The following is a 25685-nucleotide window of genomic DNA, read 5'->3' as shown; positions in this document are numbered from 1 at the left end:
GGTACTGGTATCTTTCCTCTGCCAAAATGTAAGATCCATGAAAACGGAGATAAGAGTCAGCTTTTTTCACTGATATTTTCCAGCGACCTAGAAAAGTGAGTGATTCATAGCAGACTCTCAATAACTGCTTGTTGAATAAATAAATTTCTGAGGTCACTGAATGCCAGGAAAGTGGATTTGGTTATTAGCTTGTAAAAAAATATAAATAATATGAAATTCAGTATGGAATATTATGATTATGTCTTTATTAATATCAGTAAAACATTTCAAAGCATAAGAAAAAATATCATAAATTACGTGAAAGTCAAACCACTTACATATAAGATTATAACATAACTGGGAAAGCCACTTTTTTCAATATCCTTGAAAATCATTATTTCCAGATCACTCTTGTAAAACCTTATCTTTGTTAGTAGTAGCAGAGAGTTAATATCCCAATTAAATTTGCTCCTGCGAACCAAACCTGTTGCCATTGAGTCAATTCCAACCTGTAGTGACCCTACAGGATAGAGTAGAACTGCCCTATAGGGTTTCTAAGGAGCAGTTGGTACACTCGAACTGCCAAACTTTTGGTTAGCAGTCAGACTTTTAACCACTGCACCACCAAGGCTCCGGCTCCTGAGAAGCAAGTACAGTATATTTATGGGTCAGCTACATTCCCTGTTTGAACTGGACATTTCTAGACTGCTGAAGTATAATATTACTTTTTAAAGTATAATATTATTGGTAAAGAAGGTCAGGGAGTGTAAAATGGGACTAGTAGAAGTAGTGGTGGGAATATCAGTAGTAGCATCAGAACCTGTCTAACTTCACGGGAGAAAAATGACCAGGATCAGCACAAATCTGATTTCGATGAGGTGGAGGTCAGATATACCTCCATTCTTCAACCTTTTTACTAATTCTGACACCAGCTGTCCTGCCACAGCACTCTTTGCTTCTTTTCTTGGTTTGATAATCCATTATAATGGCCACAGAGAACTCACAGATCATTCTTAGAGTTAAGCGGATTATTAAGGAGCAGAGTAAAACTCAGGATCAGGATCAGTATCACGATCTAGATCAGGAAAGATGTAGGCAAAGTTTCCCTTCTTCAGTGCAGGACAGCTCTCTTAGCTTCTCTGGGCAGTGCAGGCCTCCTCTTGGGCCCTCAGGACAGGCCTCCTCTTAGCCCCCTGAATACAGCCTCCTCTTGGTCCCCTGAGGACAAGCTCCTCTTGGCGCCCTGAGTACAGGCTCCTCTTGGCCCTGCAGTCTGTCACCACCGGCTCTGCCACTGGGCGCCTGGTGCTGTCTTCAGTGTTACAGCCCTTGACCTGTGTTACAGCTCTTTTAGGTGTTTGCTGGTTTCCTTGCCTCCTTTCTCCCTCTGCTTCGTCTTTCTTTTCTCTTCTTTCTGCTTCTTCTTGCTGCTTCTCTTCCTGCTTCTTTCTGTCTTTAAAACCTCTGTGGGGTAGGCTGTATACATACACAAACTCTTTGTGAATTTCAAGGCCTGGACCCTCCCAACAGGAGTCACAAACTGACCAATCCCATTTTGGTAGGCCACTGACACTTCATTTGCATAGTAGGCTACAGACACTTCTTTTGTGTAGTTTATTGAATAATCCCTGCAAGGTGTATACCAATCAGAGAGCAGGCTGCAGCCCAGGATAAGACAAAAAGTATCAAACCAAGTTGTTTACAGTTTACCTAGGAAATGTCAATCAATGTGGAAAAAAGTAACAAACCCTCTAAGACAGAAAACTAAGGCAAAGGTAACTCCTCAGGGTTTAGGGGGAAAAAAAATCTCTTGAATTGTTTTTCCAAAGAACTAAGACATAAAGCCACATAAAGGAACTCGTTTCACCACTGGAGGGAAAGTCTGTACTCAGGGGACATGACAAGAGTTCTATGTGTGCTTTAAAATAAGAGGACAGCACCACACTGGATACAACGTTTGAAATGCTTTCATATACCTGTATTTTCAAGATTTAGAGTTTCTCCAAAAGACATTTGCCTGCAATTTTAGAGATTGCAAAACTAGTAGTGAAGAGTTTCTCTTGTGTAAGCATTTGATCCATTCCAACAAATTTAATACAAGTGTCATAGTAAAATAGACTGTCAAGTGGTTGACACAATGTTGTTGTTGATAGGTTCCGTCGAGTCAGTTCTGACTTATAGTGACCCTATGTACCATGGAATGAAACACTGCCCAGTCCTGTGCCGTGCTCACAATCGATGTCATGCTTAAGCACATTGTTGTAGACACTGTGTCAGTCCATCTCATCTAGGGTCTTCCTCTTTTCTGCTGACCCGGTACTTTACCAAGCATGATGTCCTTCTCCAGGGACTGATCTCTCCTGACAACAAGTCTAAAGTATGTAAGACACTGTTTCGCCATCTTTGCTTCTAAAGAGGATTCCGGTTGTATTTCTTTCAAGACAGATTTGTTCATTTCTTTGGCACTCCATGGTATATTCAATATCTTCGCCAACACCGTAATTCAAAGATGTCAATTCTCCTTCAGTCTTCCTTGTTCATTGTCCAGCTTTCACACACATATGATGGAATTGAAAATTCCTTGGCTTGCGCCAGGCACACCTTAGTCTTCAAGGTGACATCTTCGCTTTTCAACACTTTTAAAGAGGTCCTTTGCAGCAGATTTGCCCAATACAATGAGTCTTTTTATTTCTTGACTGCTGCATCCATGGGTGTTGACTGTGGATCCAAATAAAATGACACAATGAGTGAATTAAAAATGCTGGTCCTGTAGTATGTTGATTGGAGAAGCACAACTTCTTTACAGCAGGTGCTTTTCACTGTATCTTTATTTAGAAAATGGAGTTTTCTGTTCAAATCAGTATGTGCTCTATGGTTTAGTGAATCAAGTTGACATTGTAGGCCATAGCTTTCTTTCAGGTTGCTGTAAATAGTGAGACCATTGAAGTGATTAAAATTGCTTTGGAAGCAATGTAGTTGTAAATTGAATAGTAAAAAACAATAAATAAATTTAGGTAGAGAAGTTACTACATTTGTTATTATTCAAAAACAAACAAGCCAAAAATAAAACAGGTATAACACATTCCCTCAAATTATCTTATCCTCTAGGTGAAAAGAACAATATCTATTCTACATGAATTTTTATGCAGATTCTTATTGTGATGTTTTCAAAAGTATAGATATGATCTGCTAATAAAAAATGCGCAGGATCACAAATCAAGATGTTCTATTTCTAGGGGCATAAAAATAATAATAGGGGCATAAATATAATTAATTATAATAGCAGTAGCTTTAATGACTTTAAAATGATGACCCTTCAGGTTGTTTTCATCTTGAAGGCCGTTAAATAAAACCAAATTGGTTTGAGTGAGAAGTGAAAGAAAATAGTATCATTTATAAGAGCATAATACTAAAAACTAAGCTAGTAAGAGGGAAGTCAAGTTGGCAGAGTAAAGGCCCGTGAACAACATTGTCCTTTTGTCCTTTGCAAAGATATTGCTTTTCCTTTTTTTCTCCTGATGAATATTGTTTCATTGTTTTCTCTCTCTCTTTTTAATTTTAAATACCAATTTTCTGTTTTTTGGATGGTGTCAGATTTATTTAAAAAAAAAGAAAAGAGAAAGAATTGAAGCCATTATTTGCACAAATCTTAGCAAGGATATACTCCAGTTTTGAGGAAGAAAATGGAATATCTGTCCCTTAAGGTAAAACAGACCAATACAGCTGGCCATTCATGCTCCCATATCCCCTAAAGCCTTCTGAGCCATGTGTTCTCTTGAAAATGTTCCAGTCCTTTTCTGTAATGGCATGAGCAGAGGTTTCAAATTGACAAACTTCACTGCCTATTCAGCCACCCACTGTCTTTGTAATCTTGAGCCAGTGACTTTTCCTCTGTGAACGTGACCCTCCCTCCACAGAATGGAGATGATAGTATCCACCTAGGAGGCTTTGGTAAAGGCAGATTGAAGAAATACATGTTTTAAGCACATTGAAGAGACTCTATATGCTGAGTCAAACTACTTGTATTAAGCATTTATGGAGCACTTGTTCTGTCTTAGGCACTGTTCTAAGCACTTTTTTTTTTATCCATTTGTATAATCCTCAAACAATCTTATGCAGTAGGTACTAGTTTATCTCCATTTTAATGATTAGGAAAGTGAGACACAGAGATGCTACTTATTTTTCACAAACTCATATAACTAGCAAGTTGAAAAGCTTGAGTTTAAAAAGAGGCTATACTCTTATCCACTGTTCTATGTTACCACGAGTTTGCTCAATTTTATTTTATTTTTCCTATAAGCAAATACAGACTGTAATGTTTTCCTGGAACATAATACAGGACTCCTCTTTTGGCTCTCTGTGCCTACAATTATAAAAACAGGAGCCAAGCACTTTACCAGTTGTGAAAGGGAATTTGGCAGGGCCAGGTGGAGAGAAGACCTTGCCCCTCTTAGATAAGGAAATAAAAAGCAAATAGCTTCCATCTTAAAATAAGTGTTTTATGTGCAGTGATCTTTGAACTTCAAGGATTGTGAATACTGTGAATAAAAAACATTTTGAGCTTCCACCTTTAAAATTATTTAAAATAAATGATATATATTTATATACGCTACTATGCAAATTTATAGTAAACATTTTAGAAACCCCACAAAAACAAAAAAATGGATAAAATATAGATAAAACAGAAATTCAAATATTTCCATTCTACCCTCCAATGAACCTTGCCTACTTTCACAACTAGTCTAGTAAATAGAATCCTGGTCAGGAACAGAAAACTAGCCTTATAAAGGAAATTGTACAATCATCTAAACATTGGGAAATCTCATGCGAAGATCTGGATTTCTGACTTCTGCTGGAAATTCAGAAAACTGGCAACAATGGCTTATATTCATACATGACAGCATTTGAGAGAAGTTGAGCACCAGCTGGTTTCTTTAGACAAACCCCATGCTCCATGGTTTATCACAGTCTTAACTATCCCTATGGTCCCTTTAGACTAATTGACTCTTTTTCTTTACCCGCATGGCCCCTTTAGAAATGTGAGTTTTAAACCTCTAAATTAGAGAAACGGAGTTTTGATCTCTGTACTGCTGCAGTCTATAATCAAAGCCATTTTGAGCAATTCTGTGTGAAAAATTTCTTCCATTTACAAAGAAACTGAGCCCATCATTCTTTCAATAAGACTCTTTGGTTGCTCTCTGGTCCCTGATCTCTTAACATACAGGGTTCATTTACCTACTGGGAGGTTACAAATAAATAAGAAAGAAATTAAAATTAAATTCATTCAAATTCTTTGTAAGACAGATGTGGTAAAAAAGCAATGACTTATTATTACTCTAACGTGGCATAGTTAAATCAGTCTCTCATCACTCTACTAGAAAAGAATTAGCATTTTAATTATGAGTCTTTCTACTTAATTGGCTAAGACAAATTTCCATTTAAATTCTTTTGTAGAATATTAACAATTAGTTTATCAGCTTAAGTTGTTGTACTGCAATGTATACTTTATAATCGAATTATGCTATAGGCAACATAATTTTATTAACTAAACACTGATTAACATTTGATTTATAATATTAAAGAAGAGTGTGGTTCTGATATCATCAGTTTGTTAACTCCTCGACGTACTTGCTTGACAACTGAATAACAGAAAAGATCTCTTTCCTTAGAGATTACTTTTCTGCAAATTCATGTCCAAAAAGTGTTCCAATGCATTAAACAAATGTGTTACTTTGTTAATGGATCGCATGGCACAGGTAATTAACTGTGAAGTCATTAGGCTTTTCTTTGCTGTGACAGTTGTGTTTACCTATAACAAAGTAATGAACACGTCAAATCTTCCTTTCTCCTGTTATTTCAGATCAGTCTTGACTGGAACTTGACAGAAGATGTTACAACGGTTTTATCTCTGGAAATGTTTGGCTTCAGGGATTATCCTGGGCTCTGTCTTTGCATTCTGCTTGGGCCAGTATGACGATGGTAAGGCTGCTTTTAGTCTGACCTTTAGAGTTAGCCAAGATTCCTGTTATTAAATAGAAAATGAAACACAGTACAGAAATGAATAATGCTAATTTGTAGTTCGTTTTAAAAGGTTAGTAGCTCTATACAGTAATTTACGTTAATTGAAATACAAAAGTGGCATCAGATGCACTTTGTTTCTAAATAAGGATTATAAAAAAAAAAAAAGGATTATAGCATAGTAGAAAATCCCACGAGGCCTTTGTTTGAATGTTTACTCCTTCTCACTAAGCAAATGCTCAATTGCTATGACCAAAAAAAAAAAAAGAAAGAAATTCTGTTTACTAACCCTTGCAAAACACAAACAAGATCTGAAAAAAAGCTTGGACATACAAAATGTACGGAAATTTCCCAGGAGAGAAGATTCCTGAAGGGGTCAAAACTATAAGTGATTTTATTGTTAGAACTTTACTTGGAAATTGCATTGTTTCACTCCTCATTATCTCATTTGAAAAGAGTGGGGAAAAAAAAAAAGTAAAAGTCTGGACATTAGACTTCTTAAGTCATTCCCTACTAGCAAGTCAGTCACTTTAGAAAGATATATTAGTCTTCAGGCTCCTGAAGGACCATTTAACAGTTTGTGTCTGCAGTGGTCCAAATGTGCGTCTTAGGTATTTCAGTACTGGAGACATCTGTTACGTGGTTTGAATACCACGTAACGAGAGGTAGAAGATATGTAATAGTTTACTTTAATAGAAATTTTAATAGAAGCAAAAAAAATAAAAAGGGCAAAGTGCCCCTCCCTAGAAGTTTACTATTCAAGAAAACTGAGATGCTTTCTTTTTTTTTTTTTAATGTATGTTGTTTTTATTCTAAATTTGCTCCATATTCAAGGTACATAGGCAAACAACCATCTCCTTATCTTTGTTGCCTTGCTATCTAATTGCTCTCAGCTACAGTGGAGAATGTGGATTTCTTTTGTGCTTTCCTTGGCTAAATTGATTGATCTAAAGATAGATGGGTTAATTTGATTTTATCCCAAACAGTGTTTAAATTGTGCATACATTAGGACATTCTCACCCTCGATAGTTAGGATGATATGTCTATTTTGAGGTTTGCAGAATAATTCACAATAATAACGATTTTTGTGAAGTCAACAGCCTATTCCCCTGAATCGTTCTGCTAATTAGCACAGTGTTGACTTCTTGTGTATCTGAATTTAATGTTCATGTGTTTGCCATTTATGAAGATTGTGAATCTCCAGTCTAAAACTGAATAAAATTGCAATGATAGATAAAATATCTACTACTGTGAAGCAAAAAAAAAAAAAAAAGGAAATCAATGAAATTAAAAACAGCATGACTTTATATTACAGGAAGAGATTTTAAATTGTACATCAGGAGTAGATGACAAATCAATGGGTTGGTATTTCTTTATGTCACCAGGCATTCTATTTTTATTCATATACTGGAATGTGAGGAAGCATTGATTTTTTTAGTTTTCACACTGAATAGGGCAGGATTATCTGTCATTCCTTACATCACACAGACGTTCACAATCCCTGCACTTTTTAGCAGTGTAATTGAAGTTATCAGAGGAAATCACTCCTGGTTTAACCTGCAGTGCCGTAGATTGGTTTCCTTAGTAAGCCTATTACAGCACTTGGTCTTTCATAAAAGTACTCACATAGCTTCAAAAAGACCATTATCAGGTTACTATTGGCCATCACGTAGTCTGCTTTCTGAAGCAGAGTAGAACTCCACACCTGTCAAGTGATCATGTACAAGAGGGCCACTTCCTAGAATATTACACTCGTGGATGAATCTCCTACAACCACAGTTAGAAAGTCTTCTCAGTTCTCTTTTCCTGGAGGTAATTGATTCAATTTTTAGGAAGATTGAAGAGATGGGAAATGTGACAGATAAACTAAGGTCTTGTACAGTGTTTTATAGAGATTTCTTAACTTTATATTTATTTCAGCATTTTTTCATACTTTCAGCTTGCAATGAGCCCCAGAGATAATAACACCTTGTATTCCCTTAGGTCTCCTCCCAGGAAAAAAAAAAAAAAAAATTTTTTTTCTTTTTTCTCCACCTAATCAGGAACTCTTTGACATTACTTTTATTCAATTGTTCAGTTATGTGTTACTAAAAATCATTTTCGTAGTTTACTATTTTCTTTTTAACTCATATAATTGTTAGCCCATACTATGCAAGGATAAAGTGAGACCTTGGCAAACTATAGATAACACAAAATAGGACTAAACTAAAATGTGTAGTATGAATTTTTTAAAGCAATTTTTATATCCAAATGCTTTGGTTATGTGGTTGAATAGAAGGAATGGAATGGTGATGATCATAAACATGATAGAAAGATTGTAAGAAAAAGCAAAAAATAAATAAATAGAAATAAAAACAAGAAAGGAACACTTTGCCATAACTAATCCACTGATTAGATTAGCCTGTTTTGATAATTGATAACTGATTTGCATACATAGTACCTTCAGGAAGAGAAAAGGAGAAAATTATAGTTTTAGGATTATTTGTATATAATTCTAGGCTGTTCTCATCATGTTAAAGAGAAGGAATCTTCTGGAGTTTTAATTAAAGACGTTCGTGTACGTCTTTGTACGCTTCCTTAGTTAAGCCTAGGACAGTAGAAGAAAAAAGAAAGATTCTTTTTAATGAATATCATGCCTGAAATGGAATATCTCATGTTATCCAGTTATGTGAAATGGCATCTAAGAAAAACATATCGTATAATTATTGTTTTTTATAACAGATTTTTTATTAGAAAACTTTGGCTAAATTTTGGATCCTTTTAAAATTTCTCATTCATATTGCTGTGGTAACTTTTAGATGGAGTAGTAAAAATTTTAGATGGTCTCTTCCATAATGGACATTTCATTTGGTTAATGATTGTATGTCTAATCAGTATTAATATCATAAGTTAGGTTGATATTATTATATTAAATTTAAAAAGTCAAATTTTACCTAACTGATAGAGCTATTAGGAAATTAGAGAACCAGACAGATTAGTAGTTAATGGTGTCTGTGTCTTTTTATTTTTTTTTCTCTAAGAGATAATTAAGACTGATATTTTAGCTTATCTTTTAATCCATTCCTGGTTCTGACAATTTTACTTGAGTGGGAACATGTACCTTGCTCCTAATTTGAATGTGGGGAAGCTGGGGAGGTGGTGCCTTTGGGAAGCAGGGAAAGGAGGACCACGTGCTAAGTTGTTTATTGTGGGGATATAAGGTATTTAAAACATAGCCCCTGTTCTCAAATATTTTTTATGGTGGCATAAATGAAAGAAGTTGAGCACGTGGTTTGTGGTGGTGTTTTTGTTTTGATATTAAGTGAATGAATAATGAAAGGGAAGGAGGGAGAGTAAGAAGAGAATATGATATATGGGTAGTGGGGTGTTATGGATCAAATAGCGTCCCCCCAAAATATGTGTTGTAAATCCTAACCTCTATAACTGTGGTTATAATCCCATTTGGGAATGGGCTGTCTTTGCCACGTTTATGAGGCAGGATTAGCGTAGGGTGTGCTTTGAGTCAATCTCTTACAAGATATAAAAAGAGCAGATTAGGACAAGCAAGAAACAGAGGTATAGGAAGAGAGATACAAAGCCAAATGAAAATCATCCAGGAGCAGAAGCTCAGAAGGACAAGGACCTTTCTCCAGAGCCTACAGAGAGAGAGAAAGCCTTTTCCTGTAGCCGGCAACCAGAATTTGAACTTCTAGCTTCCTAAACTGTGACAAAATAAATTTCCATTAAAGCCATTCACTTGTGGTATTTCTGTTATAGCAGCACTAGATAACTAAGACAGAATTTGGTAGTCAGATGTGGGGGTGTTGTTCTAACAAATAGCTAAAATGTGGAAGTGGTTTGGGAATTGGGTAATGGGTATGGGCTGGAAGAGATTTAAGGTGTCTAATAGTAAATTTTTTTTTTAATAGTAAAAGTCTAGATTGCCTTGAAGAGATTATTGATAGAATTATGGACACTTCTGGTGAGGGCTCAGAAGAAAGTGAGGAGAGCTACAGAGAGAGTCTCTATCATCTTAGGGGATACATATGGCACCGACAATAGAATGTGGTTAGAAATGTGGACACTAAATGTGCTTCTGGTGAGGCTTTAAAGGAAAATGATGAACATATGATTGGACAGTAGAGGAAGGGTGATGCTTTTTATGCAGTGGCAATTAATTTGTCTGAATTATGTTCAAATTTTTGGTGGAAGGTAGAACTTGTAAGTGATGAACTTGGATAACTGGCTAATGAGATTTCTATGCAAGGTCTTAAAGGAGCTGCATGGTTTCTTCTTGCCACTTATAGCAAAATGCAAGAGGAAAGAGATGGACTTAAAAAATGAACTGTACATGTTGGAAACAGAACTTAAAGATTGAGAAAATTCTGTTGTACAAAGTATGGAATCGTGTCCTAGACGTTCATCAAGGACGTGGCTATACAAACTTTTGTTAAAGAAATTAAGCCTGTGACTGATGAATCTAACCAACTACCACAACAGAAAACCCATCAGCTTAGACTAAAGGGGACAGAGAAAGAATGAAAGGAAAGGACAGTGTCTGCCTCTTGGAATTTTATAGGGAGTAAACAGGCCAAATGAGCTATATCTGTTTTCCTCCAAGAAAAGAAAAGGACCATCTCTTGAGCAGCTCGGATATTAGCAGAACTGTTAGGGAAGCACAGGAAGCAGAACTTTCTCAGTTTCAAGGGGTGGGGCCACAGTATCCTGGATCTTAAAGGGTGGGGCCACAGCCTCCTAGGTTTCATAGAGTCTGATCTTTGCCTACTCAGTTCCAGAGTGTGGGGCAAGTGTTAAAGTGTGCCAAGGGCATGAGGCCAACACCCAAAGCTAAGGGGACAGGGCTGCCATGCCCAAGGGGCAGAAGAATGAGCCTGCCAGGCCAAGGGGGTATGATTGCCACTCAGATAGACTGGGAGCATCGGGCTACCTAAAGCCAAGGGACGTAGATGTCATCACAGAGGGTCTGGAAGATGGCACTGAAGCCAAGAGCTGAGGGGCCTCCACCCAGAATTCAGAGAGTGTGGCCAGGACAATTGCTCAGATGAACAGAGAATTATTTTCAAGCCTTTAAAGCTAATGTAAATTGTTCTCCTAGGCTATAGACTTGCTTTGTGCTTGTTATTCCTTCCTTCCTTCCAATTTCTCCCATTTGCAAAGGAAATGTCTACCTTGTTCCTGTTCTACCAATCTACTTGAGAAACAGATATCTTGTAGTCTGGATTTCACAGGTTCACAGATGAACAGCAATTTTGCTCCAAGATGGAATACTCCTAATGTCTTGCCCATATTTGATGTAGATGATTCAGAGATGAGATTTTGGACTTAAGAGTTGATTTAAGACTTTTGGGATGATGGGATAGGGTGAATGTGTTTTGCGTGTGGCAAGGACATGAATTTTGGGGGGCCAAAGGGTGGAATGTCATGGATTGAATTGTGTCCACCCAAAATAGATGCTGTAAATTCTAACGTCAATGCCTGTGGTTATAATCCCATTTGGAAATGAGTTGTCTTTTGTCATGTTAATAAGGCAGAATTAGTATAAGGTGTGTTTTGAGTCAATCTCTTATAAAATATAAAAAGAGCAGATTAGGACATGCAAGAAGTAGAGCTGGAGAAGAGACATGCCAAGCCATAAGAAGATTGCCCAGTAGCAGAATCTCAGACAAGGACCTTCCTCCAGAACCAACAGAGAGAAAAAGCCTTTCCCTAGGCCCCGTACACTGATTTTGGACTTTTAGCATTCTAAACTGTGAGAAAATAAATTTCTGTTTATTAAAGCCACCCACTTGTGATATTTCTCTTATAGCATCACTAGATAATTAAGACACGGGTGTAATACTTTTTTGTGGTTGTTTTTTTCATTTTCTAAATTCCCCATGTTGATTATATATTACCGTCATAAAATTAAATTATTTGTTTTAAAAAACTATGTATCATACCATTTTTAGAAAGATTGGCCAGAAAGTTACTAGACAAACTTTGAAAAGGTATGTGTGAACCTGAATGTGGTGGTCGTAGTGGTGGTGGTGGTGTGCATGTTTGGTGTGTCCGATTCCCTGATTGTGTGCATACTATGAAAACCAACACGAGCTTATTAAGGAGGGGTTCTCCTTAGATGCTCAGGAACTCAGCCTGGAGGCCAATATATAATGTCAGTGGAATCCTTATATAGCATACAACCAGAACAACTATGTGAAGGGATAATACTTTCCTTATCATTATGAAAGAAATAATAATAGTAATTCTTTGGAAGTTATATTTACACAGTTTATTACAGTGTTTGACAAATGAGCAATGATCAATAAATAATTTTCTTTATTGTTATTTGTGAGTAGCACTGGTGGCACAGTTGTTAAGTGCTCAGCTGCTAACTGAAAGGTCAGCCATGCAAATCCTCCAGCCCCTGCACAGGAGAAAGATGTGGCGGTCTGGCTCTGTAAAGATTTACTGTCTCGGTAACCCTATGGACAGTTCTACTCTGTCCTATAGGATCACTGTGAGTCGGAATTGGCAGCAATGGGTTTATGGGTGTTATTATTTGTAATTATATTTATAAAGATGTATGCTTATTTGTAAAAGAGTACATTGTGCTCATGTGTGCACGTATGTATATTGTTTCATTTCTCTCCAAATTAATAAACACACCTTGAAGGTGTAACTTTTTAAATGTTTGTATGCAATCCATGCCTCATTTAATGCTGAGGTAGACATATCAATCATTTAAGGAGGAGCTGTATTCTTTTTTTTTTTTTTGTTCTAGGGTTTAATGTTAAATGGTAGAGGTGTGGAAATTTCATTTTTATCAGTGCATCTGGAGGTCATGAGGCTGATTGCCACTGGTTTACACTAATTAAATTTAGAAGACAGTGACATATAAATCACAATGCTGATATATAGTTATAAGAAAATGTACCTGCCCAATAAACTGAAATTCTTCTGCTTCCAGGCAGGAGGTTCCCCCCACCCCCCTTAGAAGCCTTAACCAAAAAAGAACAAAGAGCAAATCTGTTGCCATCGAGTTAACGTTGACTCATAGAAGTCCTATAGGACAGGGTAGAACTGCCCCGCAGGGTTTCCAAGGAGTGGTTGGTAGATTCGAACTGCTGACCTTTTGGTTAACAGTCATAGTTTTTAACAACTGCACCAACAGACCCCATTAGATGTCATAAAGAGATAGTTTAAAAACATAATAGCCCTGTAAGAATAGTTGTTATTGCTGTGTGCTGTCAAAACAATTCTAACTTATAATGATCCTATATGACAGGGTAGACCTGCCCCATATGGTTTCCTTGGCTGTAATCTTTACAGGAGCAGATTGCCAGGTCTTTTCTCCCTCAGAATTGCTGTGAGTTTGAACCTCTGACCTTTCAGTTAGCAACCAAGCATTCTTAATTGTTTATGCTCCCAGGCTATTATAGAGTGTCACATAAACCACTGTGATAGAGCCATCCCTGCATCACGGACTGAGAATTTCTTATTTGTGGGGCATTCACTGACTCTCCTAAAAGACTCTCCTAGATGGTGCTAAATATCTTTTAAGGTTTTCTTATTCTTTGAGTTCCCCATTTCTACGCTTGATGAAGATTATCCTCCACCTGTTAGCATTAATTTTCCCTATACAAGTAAAATATAATTGATTCTTTTGAGTTGGTCTCAGTTATCAAATTACAGATGATTACTGGAAAGCATACCTAAGTAAATTTCAATGAAACTCTTTGTCCTGTGGCTTCCGAATCACTCATTATACATGACGTACTAAGGCAGCATACAGAGAGAGAAATAGAACAGATGATAGATGGATAGACAGACAGATAGACATATATAAGTAATACACATTTTAGACAAAAATAATAACATACATAGCATATATTGATATGAAAATTAGTTTTACCTTAATATATTTTAGATGTCTTGTATAGTTCTGAACTTATCACATCATTGTAAGGTTTATTTTTATTCAGGAGGATAAATTCCACTTGCAGGAGTAACTTCATTGTTTTCCTGTTTGAGCTAAAATCCTGAAAGTTTGCTTTTTTGTTTTTTTGAAGATTTACAAACAATTTTTTGTACATTGTCTAGAGTATATTCTGTGTGTGACTTTTAGAATGGGATGACACGAAAGAGCATTGTTACTTTCAATGCTGACGTCAATTAAATTTTCCTGAACAATTCGAATTTCATCCCCTGATGAAAGTTTGGCTTTGTGTGTTTTTTTTTTTTTTTTTTTTGGAGGTTGTACCCACAATTGAATTTCTTGTCTCCTCTTTCCTGAAAGTGAGTAATCTTGTGGATCCTTTTATCCTCAAAATGGATTTAATTTAAAGATTTGAAAGCAGGTGTCTTTTCTTTTTTCAGCATCAATTTCCAAATGAGCAAGTTCAAACTACAAATTCTGTTACTTCTCTAAACTCTGATCATGTGCCTTGAGGAATCTCTTTAATAGCTTTTATATACTTCAGTAATGTAAAAAAAATAGGCTCACATAAAGTCTATCTGAATGTCTCGGAAGACAGAGAGCAAACAAGCACGGGGGAGAACAAATTAGAGCTCTGAGAAGTAGAAGAGTAATTATTGTACCTAGAAGATACTCTTTCTGCTAACACACACACACACCGCACATACTCACGCAGAAAGAGAAACATACATACATGGAGAAGTTATTTCCAATTTAGAATTGTCGATTATCAATAACTTCAGATATTCTCAGTTGCCCTGTTAAAAAGACAGGGAAAAAAAACTAAAGGTCTACTTAACTTAAAAAAAAAAAGGCCTAAGCAATACAGATAAAACCAATGATGACTGTTTGGTAAGGTGGATGCTTTCCTTTGAGGCTCTACCAACCTAAAAAATTTCAAACTACTGAAAAATAAAATGCTTATGTCCTGATAGTCAAAAAGGCAGAATTCATTTTAAGTGTTCTTAATAGAAATTGAAGTTGAGGGAAAAAAAAAAAAACCTTGCTGACTCTGAGTTGCCAATGGCTCATACAACTCATAGTAGAGTAGCTTTTTTTAGTTGGATCTTTTCCTTGCAAATCTGTATACCTATGACCACCAATTCTTCACCAATTCCCTTAAGCTCTGCAATTTCTTTTTTCTCTTTCTACTGAAACTACATTTACTAGGGCTTCCAATGACTACTTGCTTAGACAAATCCTATAATTTTCTAGTATTTCAGCAAACAACATTATTGATCTACTTTTTCTTCAACTTTCTTTCTCAGAGGTCCTTTGTGCTGACCTTTTATTGATTGTCTATGCATCAGACTTCTACTCCATCTTCATGGTGAATATTGTACCTCCTATTCCCTAATTTTGAGCTTGTTCTGCTCTTGTTGCTATTTCCATAATGAGCCATACTCTATAACAAAAATTGGAAATTTTTTGAGCTTTAAACAAGGTCTTCTCCTTGAGGAAATAAGATCCTCTACTTGAAAATGTTTCACTCTAATTTTCATTATATAGTATATTCATATAACTGCATATTCACTGCTCAATGATGAATAAAGACAAAATATTCAATTAATGCCAGTGGTATGGTGATATTATACACTACATGTATTTTTCCTGTTGGTGCTTAGTGAAATACTCTCTATATATACATATTATATATATACATATATATACACACACAGATAATACTGCATAGTTTAGAAAAGTCTTTGTAGCAAACTCAAACTCTGAATCCATTCTCTCTTCAGATGTCTTTCCTACCTTCCTCCCTCTTCTCTGATTATCAGCTGCTCTGGGCTTTTGTATACAATCCTGGCGGCTCACACTACATAGGCTGCTTCTGAGATCAGCGGCGCAGTTATGCTACTAATCTTCCCTACTCTTGTAGGATCCTGTACTGCCCTTTGGGGCTTCTCAATTAGACTGTTCAGCTGGTCTGAGTTTATTGAGAGCATTTTCTGAATAATTGGAATACTGATGAGAGCTATTCAATCTTAGATAATGTGTAAAAAGAACAAAACTAATACAATCATCAACATTTTAAGTAAATCTATTGTAGTGTTTTAAGTAGAAGACTGAAATGATTTCAGTCAAGTTTTAACACAATCACGTCAATCACTGTGCCAAGAGTAAGTGAATATGAGGGAGACCAGTAAGAAAGTTATTGCAATATTACAAACAGAAGATAAAGGTGCTAACAATGGTCGATCTACTGATATATTTTGAAGGTATAACCGACATGATTAAGGTTTGATACCAAGATTTTTAGCCTACGCATCAGGAAAGCCTGAATGACCACCCTCATCAAAAGAATAAATACGGATAGAACTGAACCATGAAACACTGATGTTAAAAATCCAGGGAGATGATGAAGAATCAACAAGAATGTTAACATATAAGAGAGGTAATTTGAAGAAAACCAAGAGATAGTAGTTTACTGGAAGTCAAATGAAAAAGACATCTCAGGGAGAAAGTGATCAGCTATGTTAAGTATGATCAAGAGAGATGAGGTGTGAAAACTGAACATTGAATTAGCATTTGTTTGTGACCTGGAAAGGAACAGTTATGATGGGATGTTGCAGGTGAATGTTTGTCATAGGTTTCCCCTAAACTTCCCCTCTATTTTTATTTTTCTCTTTCCTTTTTTTTTGTGCTCTCTTTCTCTCTCTGTCTTTCTCTCACTCTCTCCCCTTGCTCAGCTCTTGTTATCTTTCTGCCCCACCCCCCATTAACTAATCCAAATTCCAGAAAGCATGGTAAGGATTTTTCTCTCTCTCTCTTTTTTTTTTTTTTTTTCTTTTAGCTTCTATTTATATTTCTAACTTCTGGTTCTACTTTAAAAAGGTAACCTGGATGCACTGCTGGTGGAAGTCCAAAATGATATGACCACTTTGAAAAAAGATATGGAGCTTCCTGACAAAGCTAGAAATAGAAATAGCATAATGATCCAGCAATTCCACTCCTAGGAATACATCCTAGAGAAGTAAGAGCCATCACACAAATAGACATATACACACCCGTGTTCATTGCAGCATTATTCACAATAGCAAAAAAATGGAAACAACCTAGATGCCCATCAATAGATGAATGGACAAACTATGATACATACACGTAATGGAATACTATGCAACAATAAAGAACAATGATGAATCTGTGAAGCATCTCACAACATAGATGAATCTGGAGGGCATTATGCTCAGTGAAATAAGTCAATCACAAAAGGACAAATATTGTATGAGACCACTGCTATAAAAGCTCATGAAAAGGTTTACACACAAAAAGAAACAATCTTTGATGATTACAAGGGAGGGGAGGGGTGGGGATGGAAAAACACAAGTGGTAACCTTGGAAACTCTATGGGGCAATTCTACTGTGTCCTGTACGGTCGCTATGAGTCGGAATCGACTCGATGGCAAAGGGAACTTTGTCCAAGGCAAGGTCATGGAAGCTCCATAGACACATCCAAACTCTCTGAGGGACCAAATTACTGGGCTGAGGACTGTGGGGATCATGGTCTTGGGTAACATCTAGCTCAACTGGCGTAACATAGTTCATAAAGAAAATGTTCTAAACTCTATTTTGGTAAGTAGCGTCTGGGGTCTTAAAAGCTTGTGAACAGCCATCTAACATACTCCACTGGTCCCATCCCACCTGGAACAAGGGAGAATGACAAAAACCAAAGACACGAGGAAAAGATTAGTCCAAAGGACTGATAGACCACAGGTTCTACAGCCTCAACCAGACTGAGTCCAGCACAACTGGATGGTATCCAGCTACCAGCGCTGACTGCCCTGACAGGGATCACAATAGAGGGTCCCAAACAGAGCTGGAGAAAAATGTAGAACAAAATTCTAACTCACACACACACAGGCTTACTGGTCTGACAGAGACTGGAGAAACCCCAGGAGTATGGCCCCCGGACACCCTTTTAGCTCAGTACTGAAGTCATTCCTGAGGTTCATGCTTCAGCCAAAGATTAGACAGGCCCGTAAAAGAAAACGAGACGAAATGGGCATACCAACCCAGGGGCAAGGACAAGAAGGTAGGAGGAGACAGGAAAGCTGGTAATAGGGAATCCAAGGTACAGAAATGGAGAGTGTTAACATGCCATGGGATTGGCAACCAATGTCACAAAACAATACGTGTACTAATTGTTTAATGAGAGGCTAGTTTGTTCTGTAAATTTTCGTCTAAAGTACAATACAAAAGTAAAATAAAAGGTAACCTGATCTGGACATTAAACTTCACTTGTTACAGAAAGGATTTGGGATAGCATTTTAGGAAAAGAAAAAAATTCCCAGAGTACATTTTTGAACACATGCACACGTGCTTAAGTGTGTCACACATACATACATTTAAATACTGCTAGAGCTTCCTTCTGTTATTACATAAGGAACATTTTAAAGAATATGCCATCCAATTTCCTTCCCAATGGTAGTGAAGTTAGAAAAGTTTTTAATTTAGCCTCCAAATTTCTAAAATTTAAACTCAAACTAGTACCTTTGTCAAATTGCACTGTTTAAATATCAATTCTATGGGAGTTCATTTGAAAATATAAAGTGAGATATATTCTCAGATAAAGAAACCTAGAAGAAATATTGTCCAGTGCCTTGGTTATGAGCTGGCACATGCAATGTGTATCTCATTAGTGATTGCTCACTGGATCCATTAAACCTAATTGCAGCAATCTCCTTATCCTTCCAGCTTAAATGTGGTTTGACAGCAATTCCTAGGAAAGTGACTTTTGAAGGCAATCATGATGCATTTCTGTTTGTTGCATATTGTCAACTGCTTCATTTCCTAGCAATTATATATATATATATATATAAATATAAAGTGAGGTGTATTCTCAGATAAAGAAATCTAAAAGCAGTATTGTCCAGTACACTGAATATGAGCTGGCACATGCAATGCGTGTATGTATATGTGTGTGTATATGTACATATGTATACATATATATACACACACACACATACATAGGATAACTTACATACTTAAAATCTTAAGAAAAGCAGCTTCTATTTACTGAAAATTCCTTATAAGTAGTCTAGTAAAATGCCTGTGCTAATCTTAGAAGATACATTATGCAAATGTTACAGGAAAGAAATCTGTGATTCTAGATCTTTTATTGGCCCTATCCCATCATTATTGGAAATAACAACTAGCCGATGATAGAACTGCTAATAAAAGTAACCGGAAACTTATAAGAAATACCTTGAAAACAGAAGGCATTCAGCTGTGTCCTCTAAGATAGGGAGATTCAGGGAGATGCTAACTAGGAATAATTCTTTCTGGCCTTGGAAAAATGTATTGTGATAGGAAGTGCTGCAATTTAAATATTGCTAATGTATTTTCCTAGGGTAAACAAATAGTGGGTGGATTTAAAAAAAAAAAAAGCAATAACTTAGAATATGAAAAATATATTCAATAAAATTTGAAAATAACTGAATTTCATCCAAGATTATATCTTTTTGTGATTTACATGCCCTAATTTCAAGCAGAACCTTTTGTGGATCTATACCACTTAGAAGATACGTTGCTCTAACAAAGACCAAGTGTATGTATTTTTTTTTTTTAAGTATATGATACACTTACTTTATTCAAAGATGTATAGGAGTATAAGTGAATTTCAAAAGTATATACAAGAGGTCAAAATGATAGTCTAACTTCATAGATTCTCAAAATGGACTCTCTTCTCATGTATGCCCAGTTTAATGATGCTTGTGTTTGAATATATTAGCAAATACTACTTATCAATTGGATTCTATTGCTAAATGTCATTGTATGCAACTAAAAAAAAAAAAGAAAAGAGGGAGAAGGAATATCCTTACTAGCACTTCTGAAATGTATTTCTTAAGTATTTGTTGACTATCCTTTCAGATTTGAGGTTTCAAAATTATTTTGAACAGGTTTAATATAAAAAGCTATTTGGGAAGATGCATCTAAAATAAATGAAAAGCTTATGTCAGAACAGGTTTATCAAATTTTATCAACAATCCTTTCTCATTCTTTTTTTTTTTTTCTAAACTTCATTTTGTTATTGTTGAGAATATACACAGCAAAACATACACCAATTCGATGGTTCTACCATTTAGTGACATTGATTATATTCTTTGAGTTTTGCAACCATTCTCACCCTCCTTTTCTAAGTTTTTCTTCCCTCATTAACATAAACCCACAGCCCCCTAAGGTTCCTATCTAATCTTTTAGTTGCTGTTGTCAGTTTGATCCCATACAGATAGTCCTTAAAAGAGCATAATGTTTAAAGCAGATCTTTTTTGTTGCTTAAGCTAAACTATTGTTTGGATTTAAGAGGACTTCAGGGGATATTTTTCATTTAAGGTTTAAAGATTATCTCAGAGCAATAGTTTCAGGGGTTCATCCACCCTTCATGGCTCCATAAAGTCTAGAATTCATGAGCATATGAAACTCTATTCTGCGTTTTTCCCTTTTTGATCAGGATTCTTCTATGGAATCTTTGATCAAAACGTTCAGTAATGGTAATTGGGCACCATCTAGTTCTCGTGGTCTCATGGCAAAGGAGGCATTTGTTCACGAAGCAATTAGCCACACATTCCATATCCTCCCCCTGTTCCTGACTCTCTTTCTACCTCTGTTGCTCCAGGTGAATAGAGATCACTGGTTGTGCCTTGGATGGCCGCTTGCAAGCTTTTAAGACCCCAGGCACTACATGAAGAACTAGGAGGTAGAACACAAGCACTAAACACTTTATTATGCCTATTAATTGGGATGTCCCATGAAACCATGACCCTAAACCTCCAAAGTAAGGAGCCAAAGTCCATGAGGTGTTTGGTTGTACATAAGCAGCCTCAGCAGCCACTCTTTTTTGTTTGTTTTTTTAATAAAAAAAATAATGTTTTTACTCATTTGTTTCCCTAACTAGACTTTTTTTTTTTGAGAACCTTGAAAATAAGAACTGTGTATTATTTATTTTTATACGTGAGTGTTTTAATGGAGTTCACTCTCCCAGCTGGAAGTTTGTGTTTAAGGACTACTTCTTTTACCTGTGAACTTGGCTGTCAGCCTTCTATTAAAAATTATTTTTTCAGCGGTTTTAGCCAATGTCTCCATAGCTGGACTCATGAAATTGCTTGCTTTTTGTGCCTGTCCTTTACAGCAGGATCTTCAACTTGGATGCAGTTCTTGTTCCTGGTTTGCCCTCTTGGACAGGACAGTTTACATTGTCCCTTTTTCGTGAGTCTGCCAGTGTTCAGCCTTGCCAACATAGCCACATACATCCATTCTCACACCTAGACAAAATTCAGTCTAAGTTTCATCACCTTATCTGTGTGGGAACTTTTCATACTCACAAGTATATCAATAAATACTTGCTAAGTAAGTAAATTTAGATTTTGTAAATGAGTGTTTTAAGATCTTAATCTCTGAATATTTCTTTTAAATCAGGAAACTATATATATATATATATTCATTTATAAAATCTCTCTTTTTCCAATACATGGAGAGAAATATAAATCATTTTAATTTTAAGAGATTCATAATTGCTCCTTTCTGAGAAAACTGCACAAATATCAAATCCCCAATTTTATTCTTTTAGACATGCATTATGGCATTTCAAACCTAGAGTACAGATTATAAACAATAATAATTAATCAAAGTTGATTTCAGTTGCCTGAAGCACTATCTGTGAGGAAAATGGATAGCAAATGTTCTCATAAAAATGTGTTGCTACGTGCCACTGAAATACAATAATGAAATAAAAGATTAAGAATTTCTTCTCACATGTCTTCTGTTTTTATCCTTTTAGATTGGTTGGTTTCTTTGCCAGGATTTGACACTTTCTTTTCCCCACAAAGGACAGTTAATTTATGTAGAATTCTAGGACTTTGTGTTACATTTCCATCCAACTTTTTGTTCTTTCTCCTTTTGCCTCGCCATTTTCAGAATTGCGTGAAAAGGATTCCCAAAGACAGAGGTTGGTCTTCGCAAAGACAAAACAAAGCAAAGCAAAAGCCCTCAGTTTTCCATAATCAGTAGTTTTTGCAAAACACCAGCCTCCTAAAAGAGATGATTATTTGTGCTTACCCAGCAATATGCTCTGGAGATGGCAAAAAAATGAGCCATCCTGAACTTGCCAATGGGAGTTTCTCTTTTCTTTGTTCTAATACACTGGTCGTCAGTTTGTGAAGTCCTCTCAGGAAGAACAGCTGTTTCTATTGCTAATTGTAGTAGGAAAAGAAATACACCTAATTTCATGCAAAGCAATTCCATCTCCACAGAAAGAACCCACGTATCTGTTGCTTTTGATGTGCCAACTAGTTTGTCTTGGGGTTTCTGAGCCAAAGTAAGGTGAGTAATGGCATACATTTAGTATGAAAAATGGCCAGAAAAAAATAACAAATAGATAAAAAAATAAAAGGAAAACATTTATCCAGGATCCACACAATGCCCAGTTCTCCACATGTTAAAAGAACATGGTGATTTTCAGGCAAAAACTAGTCTCTGCTTTTGCAACTCACATCCTCCTTGAAAGGATTTTATTAAGCTGTGAAAATGTAAATCACCCTTTTATACTTAGGAAAGCAAAATAATTTGGTAAATAGGATGGATAGATGTGGCAATTAATAATTTAATCTATAATTTAGAATTAATTTATTAAAGAAAAAATAAATACATTTTTAATGTTCCCCCAAATAGTTGCCCATATATTTAAAAAAAAAAAAATATTTAAAGCTCTAGTTAAATAACAGGTTAATATGTTTACAAGTAAAATTTACTAATTATTAAGAAATATTATACCAGACTAGTTCCATAAAAGAAACAGTACATATATATTCATGTCTGTATTTTTTATATATACATATATATGGAAACCTTGGTGACATAGTGGTTAAGTGTTACAGCTGCTAACCAAAACGTCGACAGTTCGAATCTACCAGGTGTTCCTTGGAAACTCTATGGGGAAGTTCTACTCTGTCCTATCGGGTTGCTATGAGTCAGAATCAACTTGACAGCAATGGGTTTGGTCTTTTTGGTTTATGTATATATGTATGAATATATTAAATTGTATACTGATATATACAAGTAAAAAATGGAATATGAAAATAATATTGTTATTGACTACAAAATCAATGTTTTGTTACTAAAATTACTTAGGAACCATGGATTCTCACTAACTTTAAATTTTACTGATACTTTAATTGTCAGATATTTACTTTGTATCCTAGTAAACCAATTATTCATTAATCATTAAATCATTTATTCAACAGACATATACTTATCTTCTGTGTTCTGCCTGGCATTATACTAGATACAGGTGTAATAATAACAGGAGTTTTAAATGATAAAAAAAAATTCTATTTTCAAAGCTTTTTGTTACACTCTTCACATCTGTTAACTTCAATCCTCTTTACAAACTTAGAAGATCCTGAGGCTTATAGAGACTAAATTATCACTGATTACTAGGTGAATGATACAAGATACAAATTCAGGTGTATCTTATTTCAAAGCTGATTCATACCACAGCAAACACAGCCCTCAGTTACCTAAAATGTGTTCCCCTTGTCTGCCTTCCTTCCCCATCCTCTCATTTATTCCCTCCCTTTATTTTCCCCTTTCCTTATTTGTGTCTTTGTTTCCTTATTTCCATAATTCTTAGCGTTAAGCAAAAAGAAAAGTAGATTCATGGTCACATAATTAGTTTCTGGATGGATATTGCTTTTTGCCACATATATTAAATAAAGCAACTTCTGGATAGTTTTTAAATTCTATTTCAACTCTAAATTCTTATCTCCTGGATTCATTCAATTACAGCTCAGAATTTATTCCAGTTTTACAAGCAAAATTCCAAATTGAATAATGGTTTTTATTATTTTCATTATTAATTACTAAATTTCATTTCCTTTCGATATAATAGGGTTTTTTCGTTTTTTTTTTTTTTGCTTGTCAAACCAACTCCCTGATTTTTGGATTCTTTTCTTAATTTATAAATACATTCCACATTATATAATTTTAATTATGTAATTAAAGGGGCTTAATTTTCCCTGTAAGGAGACCTGGTGGTGCAGCAGTTGAGTACTCTGTTGCTATCCGAAAAGTCGGCAGTTCAAACCCACCCAGCTGCTCTGTGGGAGAAAAGACAGGAGTAAAGGTTACAGTCTAGAAAATCCTATAGGGCAGTTCTGTTCTGTCATGTGAGTCCACCGTAAGTTGGAATCTACATGATGGCACCTAAAAACAACAACAATTTTCCCTATGCTTCTTTGGTGTTTTATATTTCCCTGCTGAAAAATCAGTGTAACCAAATTTATCTTTTTTCCAAGACAGTTCAAAATAGAGTTGAAAAGTTAAAGATAAAAGTTCTTGGATAAAGATATCCGTGAGATCACTTTTGTAACTAGCATGTGTATTAATAAGTGACTGAAAAATATGTAAGAGGGTTATTTAGAAACTATAATTTTATTAGTATTTGAATATGTCCTGAATTAATATCAATTCTCTCTTCTGACTTGTCTCCTTAATTTTAGATATAAATTTTATAGATTCCGGTTTTTTTCTGTGTGTGCAATTTTACATACTTTCATTTATTTTCTTGTACTTACTAATCACACATATTTTCGTCTATGTATGATAACTCTGATACCTGGGTCTGTTTATAGTGCCTGTTTCTTTCTAGGTATATCTGGAAATTATTCATGGAGTGCCAGATATCATGTATGTAATATTGTAGAGGAGCTTCCTGATAGACATAATCTTCTTTCAGGGAGCACTTACTTTATTTTATTATTAAAAGTTAGAGGGTTTCAGATAATACATTAGGTTGTCCACTGATGTATAACTCAGGTTTCCCCACACTCATAGCATGTATCTCTAGTGGGTCCCAACTGATAGGCTAGAATATTGCCTGGGCTCATTTTGGTAGGTTATCATGTTCAGTTTTTTGTCTTCTTAGATCCATAAATCAAGGAGCCCTCGTGGCACAACAGTTAAGCTCTTGGCTGGTAACTGAAAGCTTGGAGGTTTTAACCTAGCAATGGCTCTGTGAGAAAAAGTTCTGGCAATCCGCTTCCATAAAGATTATAGCCTAGAAAACCCTATGAAGCAGTTCTGCTCTGTTATATGGGGTCACTATGAATTGAAAATTGACTCCACAGCACCTAAAAACACCACCGACAGAACCGTAAAGCTGCCAGTTAATCTTTAAAAAAAAACTTTATGAGGTAGATGCTGTTATATAAAACAAATGAGCCAAACAGGGAAATATCTTCTGTATCTTAAAAATAAATAATAGCAATAATCCAAAAACTCATCACCATTGAGTAGATTCCAACTCACAGCGACCCTACAAGACAGGGTAGAACTGCCCCACAGGGTTTGCAAAGCTGTAAATCTTAAGGAAGCAGACTGCCACATCTTTCTCTTGCATCAAACTGCTGACCTTTCAGTTAGCAGCCAAGCACTTAACCATTGTACCACCGGAGATCCTTATCCAGCGAGTGGGTGTAATAATGATAATAAACCAAAACCAAACCAAACATGTTGCCATCAAGTCGATTCCAACTTTCAGTGACCCCATAGAACAGAGTAGAACTACCCATTTGTGTTTCCAAGGAGTAGCTGGTGGATTTGAACTGCTGACCTTTTGGTTAGCAGCTGAGCTCTTAACCACTGCACCACTAGGGCTCCAATAATGATAACAGTACTTACAAAACATATAGAAGAAATCATAATACAACAGACTTTTGGTTGCCTTAGTTTC

General features: G+C 35.8%; 1 protein-coding gene across 17 annotated transcripts in view; it reads left to right on the top strand.

Moving 5' to 3' along the window:
- Positions 1–5867: 5867 nt before the first annotated feature.
- PCDH15 (protocadherin related 15) overlaps positions 5868–25685 on the top strand; it is an 853216-nt gene continuing 833398 nt past the window's right edge. For all 17 annotated transcript variants that reach the window (XM_064269614.1, XM_023546967.2, XM_023546966.2 and 14 more), the window contains exon 1: positions 5868–5958. In XM_064269614.1, the coding sequence (XP_064125684.1) occupies positions 5868–5958 (91 nt within the window). The remainder of the gene's footprint in view (positions 5959–25685) is intronic.

This window comes from Loxodonta africana, chromosome 16 (genome assembly GCF_030014295.1).
Source record: "Loxodonta africana isolate mLoxAfr1 chromosome 16, mLoxAfr1.hap2, whole genome shotgun sequence".
In the NCBI taxonomy this organism is placed as follows: domain Eukaryota; kingdom Metazoa; phylum Chordata; class Mammalia; order Proboscidea; family Elephantidae; genus Loxodonta; species Loxodonta africana.
Note: the sequence above shows the minus strand (reverse complement) of the source record. Positions and strands in the feature narration are given on the sequence as shown.